Source organism: Asterias rubens, chromosome 7, assembly GCF_902459465.1.
Source record: "Asterias rubens chromosome 7, eAstRub1.3, whole genome shotgun sequence".
NCBI lineage: Eukaryota > Metazoa > Echinodermata > Asteroidea > Forcipulatida > Asteriidae > Asterias > Asterias rubens.
This window is the reverse complement of record NC_047068.1, coordinates 3,509,195-3,523,571: the sequence shown is the minus strand read 5'-3', so window position 1 is coordinate 3,523,571 and position 14,377 is coordinate 3,509,195. Positions and strand designations below refer to the sequence as shown.

Below are 14,377 nucleotides of genomic sequence, written 5' to 3'. Positions count from 1 at the left end.
GTTGTGTGCTTTCAGATGCTTGATTTCGAGACCTCAAATTCTAAACTTGAGGTCTCAAAATCGAATTTGTGGAAAATTGTTTTTTTCTCCAAAACTATGTCACTTCAGAGGGAGCCACTTCTCACAATGTTTTATACTCTCAACCTCTCCCCATTACTCGTAATCAAGAAAGGTTTAATGCTAATAATCATTTTGAGTAATTACCAATAGTGTCCACTGCCTTTAAAGCAAGCGCACAACATCGGTAAACAGTATTGTCCAAAGGCCCAAACTTCGTGTATTACAACTTATATATAAAATAACAAACCTGTGAAAATTTAGGCTCAATCGTTCATCGGAGTCGGGAGAAAATAACAGGAAAACCCACCCTTGTTTCCGCATGTTTCGCCGTGTCATGACATGTGTTTAAAATAAATCCGTAATTCTCGTTACCGAGAATTGATCATTGTTTTAATGTTTTCTCATAAAGTAAAGCATTTCATGGAATAATATTTCAAGGGAAGTCTTTCACCACTACCTTCTGTAAACTCTGTAAGTTATTTGTAAATCTGTGAACTTTTAATTTTTGTTCTGTTCAGAAAGTGTCCAATGGCTTTAAGTTCCCCGTTGCTTGTAAGAAGTGCCTCGTAAATTGGCATCATCATGATATAAGGATATAAAGAGATGAAATTGCTTGATTAGGAAACTTCACGTAAACTTTTATTAGGTGTACCCGTTTAATTTAATCTACGTTTTGAATTCTCTGTCGTGTCACTTTTGTTTTGCTCGTGTATTCCGTTTAAAAATGTAAGATGAACTAAGTTTGCTTCTTCTTTGAGACTGTTGCTTTCCCTTTTGGCATTATTGTATAGTGGTGCATTTTGATGATGACATGATTCTTCCTGGTTCAATTATATCTCTTTATGTATGATTCTGTAAACTGAAGAGAGAGATAAACCTGTCAGTTTTAGCTCTAGGTGACTGCTTTTTATGTGTATTTGCTATTTACTGTCCATGCTTTAAAGCCACTGGACACTGTTGGTAATTGTCAAAGACCATGTGCAGTCTTCTCACTTGGTGTGTCTCAACATATTCACAAAATAACAAACCTGTGAAAATTTGAACTCAATTGGTCGTCGAAGTTGCGAGATAATAATGGAAGAAAAAACACCCGTCACACGGTTGTGTACTTTAAGATGCTTGATTTCGGGACCTCAAAATCTAATTCTGAGGTCTCAAAATCAACTTTGTGGAAAATTACTTCTTTCTCAAAAACTTTGTTATACTTCAGAGGGAGCCGTTTCTGACAATGTTTTATACTATCAACAGCTCTCCATTCCTCGTAACTACATGTAAGTAAGGTTTTATGCTTATAATTATTTTGAGTAGTATACCAATAGTGTCCACTGCCTTTAAATTCAAGGTAAATCAGACAATGTTTGTTATGCTTATCACACCCACCTGATTCACAGGTCACGGAAGCATCATCTGAATGTGAACAGTCGTTGAAACCCCAGCCCCGGAAAGCACAATCTTGCAGTCGTTGCTCATTTCCATTGCAGTTGACGTCGTCTATGAGTATTTTACCTGCTCCTTGTCCAAAGTGTGCATTCTGCCTCGCAGAAGTTGCACCAGTGAAGCCAAGTTGTCTGCACACAACGCTTGCGTCTGTGATGTCCCAGTTATCATCACATACAGTGCCCCATTGGCCGTCATAGAATACTTCAACTCTACCTTCAAAGGGGATGCTTCCACCAACAAGCCGCACATCATCTATTTTACAAGAGAAAGAGAAATGATGAATCGATTAATGTAACCTGTACATCTGTATATGGGGCTGTCTTGTTTAACTCGGCATTAAAGACACGACAACAAACGCAAGAGAAAAAAGAAAAGTTGTGTTTAGTACAGTAAACACAAATACCCGGCAAGCCAGTCCTTTTTGCAAGATTTGACCTCTGTGGTTTATTCACAGGTTTCTGTATCCTTTTAAAATTTTAAAATTATCCCTGGAACATTACATTTTTACATAAAATAAATCTTACTAAGCCATAATACAGGGATGCCACTGACTCTTTCCTTCAGAGCACCCAAACAATTTGCTGGGAAGGAAAGGGGGGTCACCCCGTTAATACCACGCTCTAATGCTTTCCAGTTTTGCGCGGGACGTCCCGATTATAGTGGTTTGTTCCCAGTTCAGTTTAATATTTTCCTGTACCATATCCCATATCCCATATCATCATTCATAGTCCCTTTTCACTTTTTCGTTTCCCTACCTAAGCCCTGTTCATTTTCCCGTCCCCCCCCTATCCCCGGTTCCACAGACGTACCACTGTGTGCCCCTTTCTCCTCCTCTCCCCATCCCACATGAAACTCGTTAGTAATCTTGCTGACCAATTTTTACTTGCACCACCGTGCAATATATATTGCACTTGATTTGGCTTACGGTCTCATGGTTTCATGCATGCACCCAGCCGCAGTGCGATAATCTTCAATTAGTGAAGAAACAGAAGAAGACCCCCTGACAACCAAAAGGTAGCCCACCAACCCCAAAGTTACTACATGCTCGCACTTTGACTGGGACGTCACAAACGACACAAACCCCCAACCCATGGGTACCCTGAAATGGACCATCAAAAGGATGCATCAATTCAGCAGGGATACGTGCACCACTTGACATGAAAACAACATGGCGGCGCCCCTACGATTAAAGCATCAATATAGAATAGATATGTAAAGTGAAGATAGAGATCTGTATTGGCTGTAGTTGACATCTTTGTATTACTATCTGCAATTAACTGTCCAAGTTTTAGAGAGAGGTAAAAACAGACAAGGTTTGTTATGCTTATCGCACCCACCTGGCTCACACGTCACTGAAGCATCATTTCCATGACTACAATTGTGGGAACTCCAGCCCCGAAAAGCACAATCTTGAAGTTGTTCCTCATTTCCATCGCAGTTGACGTCGTCCATGAGTATTTGACCCGTTCCCGGTCCAAAGTATGCGCTCTGCCAAGCATTAGTAGCTCCAGTGAAGCCAAGTTGTCTGCACACAACACTTGCGTCTGTGATGTTCCATTCACCATCACATACAGTGCCCCATTGGCCGTCATAGAATACTTCAACTCTACCTTCAGAGGGGACGCTTCCACCAACAAGCCGGACGTCTTTTTTACGAGAAAGAAAGTTGATAAATTGATTAATGTAACTTCCCATCTTTATGGGGCTGCATTTCGTTAACTCGGAATTACAGACAAGAGAACAAAAGCAAGTTAGAGGAAAATAATATCAAAGGCTTGTATAGCGCACATATCTACCAACAAGGTACTCAAAGCGCTAAAATTTATACATAAAGAGATGTTATTGAAAGTTATGAATTCTGAGACCCAATTATGTAGCAACTTAAATAAGGGTTAACAAGGTGCTGCGGCGCATACAGCACCAACAGCCAGGAACACCGGGGCGAACCTCTTCTCTTTTCGAAAAGTGCACTGGGTTATTTAACATGCGTTAAACAACACATGGGAAACAAGCTTTACGTCCCATTCGAAGGGCGAAGCAATGGTTAAGTGTCATGATTTAAGGACACAAGTGTCACGGCTGATCAGAAACACCAGAATTTGAATTCGGTGCTCTTATAAACCACTCGGCCACAACACTTTCAGGAAAAATCTACTTCAGATTCATATTGGTACAATGGTTGCATGGCTCTTCCAATACACACAGTCGTTAATTAGGGAATAACAGTGCGAGTACCCGGTCTTCACTGCGTGGTAATGACCGGGTTGGTGGCTGGCGCTGTTAACGGACCGAGCCGGAGGCGAGTTCCGTTAACAGCGCCAGCCACCAACCAAGGTCATCACCACGCAGTGAAGACCGGGTACGAACACTGTTATTCCCATTAATAAATACATTTTTTAGCGAATTAAATGGCTAAAATTGTCCAAATTGTGTGACTTTTCTCTCGGCGGTACTTCCAGACATGTTCAGGGGCCATATTTGAGCTTTTGATGGTTCCCATCTCTTTCGTGCGTTTATCACATTACTCATCTTTGAGACCAGTGACTCTTTTAAATAATGATCTGTTCAGCGCCTTCACTGGGGTCAAAGAAGGCAAATGATTGGACGATAGCTGTTCCTTGTGCATTAAAATGCGTGCATGAGCTTGGCGTCAGTTTATAAGCGCGCACATGTTACACGCGCGCACTCAAAATTTATACATTTTCAGCGCGCGTACGCGTAAGTGCGCGAAGTTGCAATGAAACTAACAGGGATATAAATAAGCGTGCCATACAGTGCAACGCGCAAGGTTTACACAATGTATGCTGATTTAGTGGCCACGTATTCGCTATTTTCCAAAGCCGGTCTTTATACTGCCGTTAACACTCCCACACGTGACCGGGTTTTGACCAATCAGCGACTTGAAACCGTCCAAGGTATTTATTAATAACACTTAGTCTCCTCTCTGTTAACAAAGATTGAGTCAATGTACCTCAACCTCAATTTGGATTTCATAAATGCAGATATTTCAGATGAAAGTTGATTGTCTTTACTGGAATAGGATGAACAAAGCTTTCTACTTTGAGTGTGTTGTTTTCATCTCTAGCATTAATTGATACTGGTGGGTTTTGAGGTTTACTTTACTTGCTTATGTTTGGTTTTGTAAAGTGAAGCGAGAGATAAACAAATCAGTGTAGGCCCTGGGTAACAGCTTTTTTTTATACTATTTGCCATTTACTGTACATGTGAGAGGCAATGTCACAAATCTGGAGCTGTACAGTGGACTACCGAGAGTTAGCACCAAGGTTAGGACAAGAAGGCTGAGATTAGCAGGTCACTGTCTCAGACATGCTGAGCTGGCAGTGAGCAGGCTGGTGCTATGGGCCCCTACTCAAGGTCACTGTTCCCGAGGCAGAGCACAAACCACCTATGTTGACACCTTGTGCCGGGACTCTGGACTGCGTCGGGAAGAGCTGCATACAGCAATGGAGGACCAACGCGTTTGGAGGGCCATCATCTGATGCTCCGCATCGACTGAATGAATGAATGAAAGTCCATGTTTTAAAATGAGGTAAATTACACAATGTATTACCTGGGTCACAAGTCACTGAAGCATCTTCTGAATGGCCACAATTGTGGGAACCCCAGCCTGGAAAAGCACAATCTTGCAGTCGGTGCTCACTCCCATTGCAGTTGACGTTGTCCATGAGTATTCGACTTGTTCCCTGTCCGAATTGTGAGCTGCTCCATGCGGTAATAGCTCTAGAGAAGCCAAGTTGTCTGCACACAACGCTTGCGTCTGTGATGTCCCATGAATCATCACATACAGTGCCCCATTGGCCACCATAGAATACTTCAACTCTACCTTCAGATAGGACGCTTCCGCCAACAAGTCGGACACCAGCTATTTTGGCGAGAAAGAAGGGATTATTACGTTAACGCAGTATTACAGAGAAGAATATAAACGCAAGAGTGAAAAGATTAATGTTGGTATAACTGCAAGGCTTGGCGACTAGTGCGAGGAGTGTCGTTGTAGCCGCGACTATTGACTGCTTAGTCGAGTACCAACTACTGTTTTTCTACTGCTCGGTTAATCATGCCACCCTGACTACTACAAAAAATAGTAGCGACTACCTGTTTAGTGAATTTACTTACAAAACACAAACAGACATCAGTGACACAATCCTTTGCAACCCTTTCAGTGTGAAATTTACTATTGCACCTGTCTGGCCAACATTACGCTGCAATGCATCTTGGGAATTAAAAATTAGTCGCAGCTATAGAAAATTGTTATTGTGATACAACCTGCGACAACATCCCATCAATGTTTTCATTTAGTTTAATTAAGTGTTCCTCAGCCGCGTGAGGGCGCGCTCAAGAGTATGTTTATCACTTCTGGGAGTATACGCGATTTGTCTCGCACAGTTTCAATAGGCGTTCTGTCACTTTTGTTGCACCATAGTTTTAAGTTGCTTTAGAGGTGGGTTGTATCGGCTCCTTTAAATGTCTTATTGTCCTTGATGGATTGGGTATGAATGAATATAACCCCATAAATGATTGACAGCGCCCTCGCGCGGTAAAAAATATGGCCCATTGCAAAATAATTAGAATCACAAGATTCCAAAATATAACATTTGCGTGTATTTTTGTCAAAGTGCTAGTTATTGGTTTGTTCTAATGTTTATTATTCTTTTTTTTTGTTTCACCTCGGGGCATTCCAGCAAAAGAAATCACTCACCAGAATTGTCTGAGAAGAATGGAGGGCTCCATGCATAAGATACATCAGGTGTGTCTGATAACCATGGGAGGATGACGTCAGTAGGACAGTTGTTTGTGGGAGGTTCCGTATCTATGGGAGACAAAACAAATGAACGAATGCAAATTGTTTTGGTTAGTATAGGTTATCGCACAAGGAAAAATATAGCGATTCTGCGCCCCTATAGAAACCTCTGCCCAATTTTTAAATTTTTAATTGACTTGTTTCTAAGTTAGGTTAATGACCCATTTGAAATAACTTAATTGCCTACACACCTCCTCTTTTTATAAATTTTGGCCTCGGTGCCCTTTGTACTGGCCTTTGTGCCCTCCAAAGTGGTATTGCCCTAAATTGGCATTGCTCCTCGATTTTGAATTTGTTTTGCCTTGATGCCCTTTCTACTGGCCTTGGTGCCCTCCAAAGTGGCATTGCCCTAAAAATATTTGTAATTCCAGGCCTGTTATACATAACAGTGAGCTTACCGACAACGTCAACTTCAAAAGAGCATGTCAGAACCAGATTGTTGATTCCAAACCACTGCTGATATGTCACTCTCTGTGAACCAATCGGATGTACCAGTCCGGAAACAGCACTTGATGTGAAGTTTGTCTCGTCCCATCCAGTTAGATCCGGTTCATGCCAGCTGACTATGGCTGTACTAGAGCCAGGATCAGTTGAGAACGTCTTATTCAACGGGCAGACTAGATCAACCTCTGCAAAAAGAAACAAAGAAGGAGACCACCATGATTGGTAGCTCAGGTGAGCGCCAACACAAGGTCAAAGTATTGATTTGTGTCATTTTCATTTTATGAACAGATGGGACCATTTTTATCCATAAATTTGATTTTCATTCTTGAAGGAAGAAACAAATATTCAGATTAAAATACTCTGCCATATTGGGGGAAACTAGATTGAGGTCTATCAAGTAATAAATAGGTCTTTCTTGAAGATAGCTTGATGCATCCTGGCAAAAGAAAAACAACAAAAACTTTGTAAGATAAAAACTTTTTCAATGCACCTTTGATTGTGACGGTGAAGTTACAGAATTTCTGATTTCCAGACGCATCTGTTCCTTTGGTCATCACCTTGGTATCTCCAACTGAGAAATTTCCGTATCCATCTTGATGGCAGTCATTGGAGATGGTTGCTAAGCAACCAAACTCCACATCAACAGACTGACCAGAGTTATCCGAGAAGACTGGAGGGACCCATGAGTGAGGTACCGGAATGGTTGACGCGGCAGGAATTATCGCATCATCAGGGCAGCCATTAATGCTAGGAGGCTCGTTATCTAAATACGTAAACGAAAAAGAGCATCCTACATGTACATTTAAACTTAAGAAAACGGGTAGCATAGGGTTGTTTTGTTTGTTTGTCTGTTTGTTTGAATGCTCTTCCCATCAAGGGAACCTGGCAAACCCCCACAAAGGGATATAAACACCAAACTGGCAACAGCCAATCTCTCTCATACAACCATTGATTTAACGTCCATGATTATGACTGACACAAATCAAGAAATTCTGATTCAGTAACTAGACGATAATATTTATTCTTGTCATTGAAATCAGCGGTTAGCTGGGTGATTTGAACCCAAAACCTTGTGATTGCAAGTCCTGCAGTCTAACAACTTGACCGTGGTGACGGGTTGGTAGTTAAACAAATTTAATCCCACTATAATAAACCAAAATGAAGTTATCAATTTAAATATTTATGCCCAAAACACTGTTAAAGGGAGCAACGTCAAGACAAAACTAAACATTCAATTGCTTTGACTGTCACCATGGGCGCCTATCCGGGGAGGGACAGGGGGACATGTCCCCTCCCCCCATATTTGGGAGGCTGGGGGATACCTTTGAGCACCTTATCACGAAGCCCAAGTATTGCACTGTGTAAGACCAAACCCTGTGTCCCGCCATGGGCATTACTCCTGGGGGAAAAGGATGACACAACTTTTGGAAGGGTGGGGGGGGGGACACTATATCAAATGTCCCCCATCAATATTGGCCCAAGATTGCACCACAGAGCATATAAAATGCTAAAATTTAAAAAAAAATTAAATTTTAAAAGTAGACTTAAAGGCAGTGGACACTATTGGTAATTACTAAAATAATTATCAGCATAAAACCTCACGAGGTAACGAGTAATGGGGAGAGGTTGATAGTATAAAACATTGTGAGAAACGGCTCCCTCTGAAGTGACGTAGTTTTTGTGAAAGAATTAATTTTCCACAAATTTGATTTTGAGACCTCAAGTTTAGAATTTGAGGTCTCAAAATCAAGCATCTGAAAGCACACAACTTCAAGTGACAGGGGCATTTTATTCTTTCATTGTTATCTCGCAACTCAGACGACCAATCAAGCTCAAATTTTCACAGGTTTGTTATTTTATGCATATGTTGAGATATACAAAGTGAGAAGACTGGTCTTTGACAATTACCAATAGTGTCCACTGTCTTTAACCGTTCCATACTTTAGCTAACAATTTTAACAGTAAAATTGCAATGTTTAGTGTAAATTCGAAAGTAAACTTGAAGACTACAAATATTATGCAGCATTGTGTGTGGGTTGTCACAGATTTGATGAGAAAATACTTTAATATATATTAAATATTTACCTATAACTTGAATGGTGAAGTTGCAATAATTAGTGTTGTTACTGCTATCTGTTGCGTTATAGATCACAACATGGGAACCAATGTCGAAGGTAGATCCTGAATGTTCATCTCCAAAGAATGTGACGTCCTGTCCAGAGTTGTCTGTGACAATAGGGTCAGACCAGACGACAGTGGCGTTTGGTGAACCAGGCTTAGTATTATTGACTATATTTTCAGGACACTTTATGTTTGGAGCCTCTTTATCTGAAAATGAGTAACAAAAAAAGAATATTTGGCAAAAATTTGAATCTCCAAAAATAGCCCTGCACAACATAAATAATTATCATGGTAGGTTCAATCTTTTTTTGGGAAGCAATAATACAAAGATTCAAACATTGACTACAATGACATCAAAAAAACTACTATTTTGAGAGCAGCCTGGAGATGTCTATTTTCCTGAGACATCAACAAACAAGGTAGGGTGTCGTGGCTGAGCGGATAAGAGCACCGAATTCAAGCTCTGGTGCTTCTGTACAGCAGATTGTGGGTTCGAATTCCGCTTGTGACACTTGTATCACTGAGCAAGACACTTAATTGCTTCTCTCCACCCAGGGGTAGATGGTTCCCTGTGAGGGCAGAGATGGTTGTTATAATTGATTTAGCCGAGCAGTGCATATTTATTGTACAAGGCTGTATACTCCACCAGGGAGCTAAGATGGTTTAAGGAGTGAATTAAGGCCCAGTGACCAGGGGTAAAATAATGTGAAGCGCTTTGGGACGCCCTCTTGGTGTAAAAAGCGCTATATAAAAACGGGTTATTATTATTATTATTATTATTAACACAAACTATAACATTTCAGGGAACAGTTAGCGATTGTAATTTTTATTTTTCATTAATGATTATGCCGTCCATGTTTTAAAGTGCAGAGTAAGTAATTTACACTTGTTTTTCAATCAGGAGCCAGTTGTTCTAAATACAAAGTAGGTTACTTGCACAGTATGCAAGAAATGATAAATTACAATTACCTATAACTGCGATGTAGAAATCACAAGAGGCATTGTTGGTCGAGTTGTCTGTGGCTGTGTACTGCACTAAATGTGGCATGCTTGCAAGATTCAATACAACAGTGTCTCCAATGATGTAGGCTGCGCCATTCACATCGACGGTAACATCAGGAGAAAGTCCAGAGTTGTCAATGGAAAAGTCCTCCGCAGGTAAGGTAAATGTTGCATAATTCTGACCCAGATCTGTCATAACTGTCTGATTGCTGGGACATGTTATATTGGGAGATTCATCATCTGTTACAAAATACAAAGTACAAAAAATAACATCAATAAATAATGCGGAGAAATCAAGACCTGGGCCCAAGACCTGGGCTTAACGCAGAATTCTGCGCTTACGATCACGATTCCTCGCTTACGTGCAAGCGCCGAATTTCTCCGCTAGCTTTGTAAACGTAGAATCCCTAGTAACGCGGTTTACGCACGCGCAGAAGCCAAAATTCGCCGCTTACCTGTGAAATACGCTTGCCGTAAGCACGGAGTTCCCTGCTTCCGTAAGCGCGATTCTGTGCTTACGAGTAACTCGTCCAAACTCGAGATAAGACTAGTCCTAACTCTTTGTGAAATCCACCCCAAGTCTACCATTCACAAGCAACATGCTCCTTGTTCCCCGGTCTCGTCTAGCCAGCTACGGGGACAGGTTTTTTTTTCCATTACAGCACCCAGGCTCTGGAATTCACTCCCTGAAAACCTCAAATACATAACATTTCCATCCTTCAGCAGCAACTTAAGACACACCTGTTCACACTTGCTTTCCCCAACACTTGAGACTTCCCTCCATCTTGACCGGCGCCTTTGAATGGTTTAACACCAGATTTAGTGCACCTTTATAATTGCTGTGTTATTATTATTATTATTAAATCATGCTTTCTGACTGGTCAAAACCCAGTCAGTTGGGGTTGCATTAACAAGTGATATAAAGACAAACTTTGAATCAATGTGTACATGCATTGTTTGGGTAAAAGCAGAGCAACTATTATTTGTTTGTTTGTGGGTCGTCACACTCACAGATTTGGTTAGAAAATATTTACCTATAACTTGGATGGTGAAGTTGCAATAATTAGTGTTGTTGCTGCTATCTGTTGCGTTATAAATCACAACATGGGAACCAATGTCGAAGGTAGATCCTGATTTTTCATCTCCAAAGAATGTGGCGTCCTGTCCAGAGTTGCCTGTGACAATAGGGTCAGACCAGACGACAGTGGCATATGGCAAAGTGGGGTCTGTATTATTGACTATATTTTCAGGACACGTAATGTTTGGAGCCTCTTCATCTGCAAATGGGAAACGAAAAAAGAATATTAAGCAAATATTCAAATCTCCAAAAATAAACCTGCACAACTTAAATAATTATCATTGTAAGTTCAATCTTTTCTTGGAAGCAATAATAAAGATAAAATGACAACTATTATTTAGAGATGCAGCCTGTCCTGGAGCAGTCTATTTTCCAGAAAATAGACTGTTACGAATTACCACTATTGGTAATTGTCATAGACTAGCCTTCACAGTTGGTGTATCTCAATGCATAAAATATCAAACCTGGTGAAAATTTGAGCTCAATTGGTTGTCGAACTTGCGAGATAATAACAAAAGAAAAAAACATCCTTGTCACACGAAGTTGTGTGCTTTTATATGGTTGACTTCAAAACCTCAAATTCTAAACTCTAGGTCTCAAAATCAAATTTGTGGAAAAATACTTCTTTCTCGAAAACTATGTCACTTCAGAGGGAGCCGTTTCTCACAATGTTTTGTATCCATCTCTCATCTCTCCATCTCTATTGGTTAACAGCAAAATATCCTGCCGGATACATCAATGCTATCAACCTCTCCCCATTACTCATTACCAAGACACTCAAACTACCATCACTAGAGTCCCGCAGTCAGAGGGCTGATCTTCTTCAAATATACAAATTCATTCATGGATTTGAGGCTGTATGACAAGTTTGAAATCAGAACTAACTAGGGGACACGACACAGGCTCAAAATAAGGAAGCCCCACTGCAGATCTGACTAAGACGAGGCAGATGTCATTTTCAGTGAGAAGCAGAAATAATTGGAACGACCTTCCTGACAAAGCCATTAATGCCCCATCAATTAACTAATTCAAGCCAGAACTCGAAAATCATTGGAATACCGCCCTTATCAATGTGAACCCAAAATGCAGTATTAAAGAGGAACACAAGCTGTAGCTTCAAGCATCAACACCAAAGTAAACATATGTATTCAACAAACACAAACTATTAATTTATTATATTATTTGTATTTCATTGCAGGAACAGTTTTTATAGTTTTTCTGTTTCATTATTGATTATATCGTCCATGTTTTTCCCAACTTCCATGTCGAATAACTAAAAATGTAAATGAATAAATACAACTTGCAGTTGTTTCTTACTTTAGCCAGTAGAAATCGTCAGTTTGGTGACAACATCTCAAGTAACTGTCGCTCTACACGTGCGACTCTCTGCTTCAACACCAAAAACATAAACAAGCAAGCAGTCTGGTTGCGAACCAGTTAACTGCACATTACGTAAAGGAGTCTAGAAACGCGACCATCTCGACACTAATACTTGTCAAGAGGGGGCGCTATATAGAGCGATTTTGGCAGGTGTCATCATTCGATTAGCTTCCCCAGGTCGACCCCGCGGTGCTCACTCGATCGAGTGAGCACCTGACGTGAGCTAAACGAACGATCACTCACCGTCATACACGGCACGGCACGGCACTTGGGGCTGACCTAAGAGACCCTGGAATGATGTAAATCGAACGCACCGGGTGCACCGGGTGCACCGCCGGGGTCGACCCACCCAAGGAAGCTCGAACCTATTCTTGATAACGAGCAGGCTACAACCATGCACAAAGCTTCATAGGCAGTGTAGTGTCACAACCATTTTTCTCTTGGAGGATTATTTCAAAAAGGGAAAAGAAAGCCCGAATTCCATTACTATAACGCCCCCTCCAAGGTTTATAAAGGGAAAATAAAGCCTGAATCCCATAATGATAACGCCTCCTCCAAGGATTATAAAGGGAAAACAAAGCCCGAACTCCATAACGAGGCTAAAAACGGTACGCACATGCGCAGTTCTGGCACAACAACCATCCAATTCCTTGGATTCCTCTTTGACAAAAATACAGAGTTTATTCTTATTCAAGCAGAAACTAAAAACTCAACTTAAGCAGACTTTCTTTATTCCAATCTCGAGTTAACTTTATGCCAATATCTAAGTTGTAATTTAGTTGTATTAAAGGCAGTGGACACTATTTTTTTTCTGCAATGGAGACATGCATCTCCTTTTATTACATTCCATCAAAAACCTTTCAACAGAAAAACAACAACACTACATAACAGATCAATGATTAAAAGACCATTATATAAACAAAACTAAAAAGAAAAAATACAAAACAAGAGGACTTAGAACGAAAATACAACTTTTTCCCCAATCATGTGGCACAAAGCCTGGTTTTTACAAAACAATTCAACAAAATCATCATCATTAAGTCTTTGTTTTTCCAAAAGAATCATTCGTTTAAGTTTGTGCTGGAAAAACTTCAACAATTTTTTATCAGAGACCGGATTGATTGCAGGGCGATTTCTGCATCTGGAGTTCCAGATAGTTCTGTGAAGTTTAGCTATTAGGAACAAACAAAATTTATGTTTTCAATTTGTTTGCCGTATCCCAATATTTTGTTACTATCGTTGAGATGAAAGTGTTTATTACCCTTATACTTACGAAGAACATAATTCCAAAAATAACCAAGAAGTCCAAGTACATTTACAATATATAAAGACGTGTTCTATAGTCTCTTCCTCTTGTTTACATAAACCACATTGATTGTCCTTAGGTGCTATTTTTTTCATTTTCTGTAAAACATCACAAGTAGGAAGAATGCGATGTCGCAACCGAAACCAGAGATCTCTATCGTCATAATCAATACTTTGGGTGCTAGCTTTTTTCCAAACCTCTTTCCAGTCAATAATGTTTTGACGAATGTTAAGCTTAATTGGCCAGGTCTTTTCAACAATTGGCTGAACAAAGCGGTCCATAACCATGCTCTTATAAATAGTTTTCACAGTAGTATCTGAAACATGAACACTCTCATCATTATTTTAAAAATGCAACATACTACTGACGTGACGTGCTGGACCTTCTCTGTTTTCTGTTAACAAATCATCACTTACATGTTTCCTTAAGCCTGACATAATTTTCCCTGCATTAATTGGTTTGATGTGACATTTCTTGGCCAATTCCTGAGCAGTTAGAAGGTTGCCATTATTGATGACATGTTTCAGACATACCATACCATGCTGTTTCAAGATTTTAGTATCCATTTTTTTGTCTGTATTGGTAATGACAGTATTGTTCCACAAAGGTATTTCAATGGCTTCATTAATACAAGTCACGTTTGGTTTCATCACACCATTGGCCGTTTGAAAGACCAGCACAAGCTTTCTATGAAAAAGGGCAATTTAGAGCCAATCAGTTTAGCATT

At 40.3% G+C, this 14,377-nt stretch overlaps 1 protein-coding gene across 1 annotated transcript in view; it reads right to left on the bottom strand.

The window, feature by feature from the left end:
• Window positions 1-14,377, bottom strand: part of LOC117292619 — a 50,892-nt gene that overhangs the window by 32,190 nt on the left and 4,325 nt on the right. The window contains exons 2-10 of the mRNA XM_033774739.1: window positions 10,921-11,163; window positions 9,854-10,126; window positions 8,849-9,091; window positions 7,254-7,526; window positions 6,718-6,948; window positions 6,218-6,328; window positions 5,072-5,383; window positions 2,838-3,146; window positions 1,441-1,752 (exon numbers count right to left, since the gene is read on the bottom strand). Coding sequence (XP_033630630.1) covers window positions 1,441-1,752; window positions 2,838-3,146; window positions 5,072-5,383; window positions 6,218-6,328; window positions 6,718-6,948; window positions 7,254-7,526; window positions 8,849-9,091; window positions 9,854-10,126; window positions 10,921-11,163 — 2,307 coding nt within the window. The remainder of the gene's footprint in view (window positions 1-1,440; window positions 1,753-2,837; window positions 3,147-5,071; window positions 5,384-6,217; window positions 6,329-6,717; window positions 6,949-7,253; window positions 7,527-8,848; window positions 9,092-9,853; window positions 10,127-10,920; window positions 11,164-14,377) is intronic.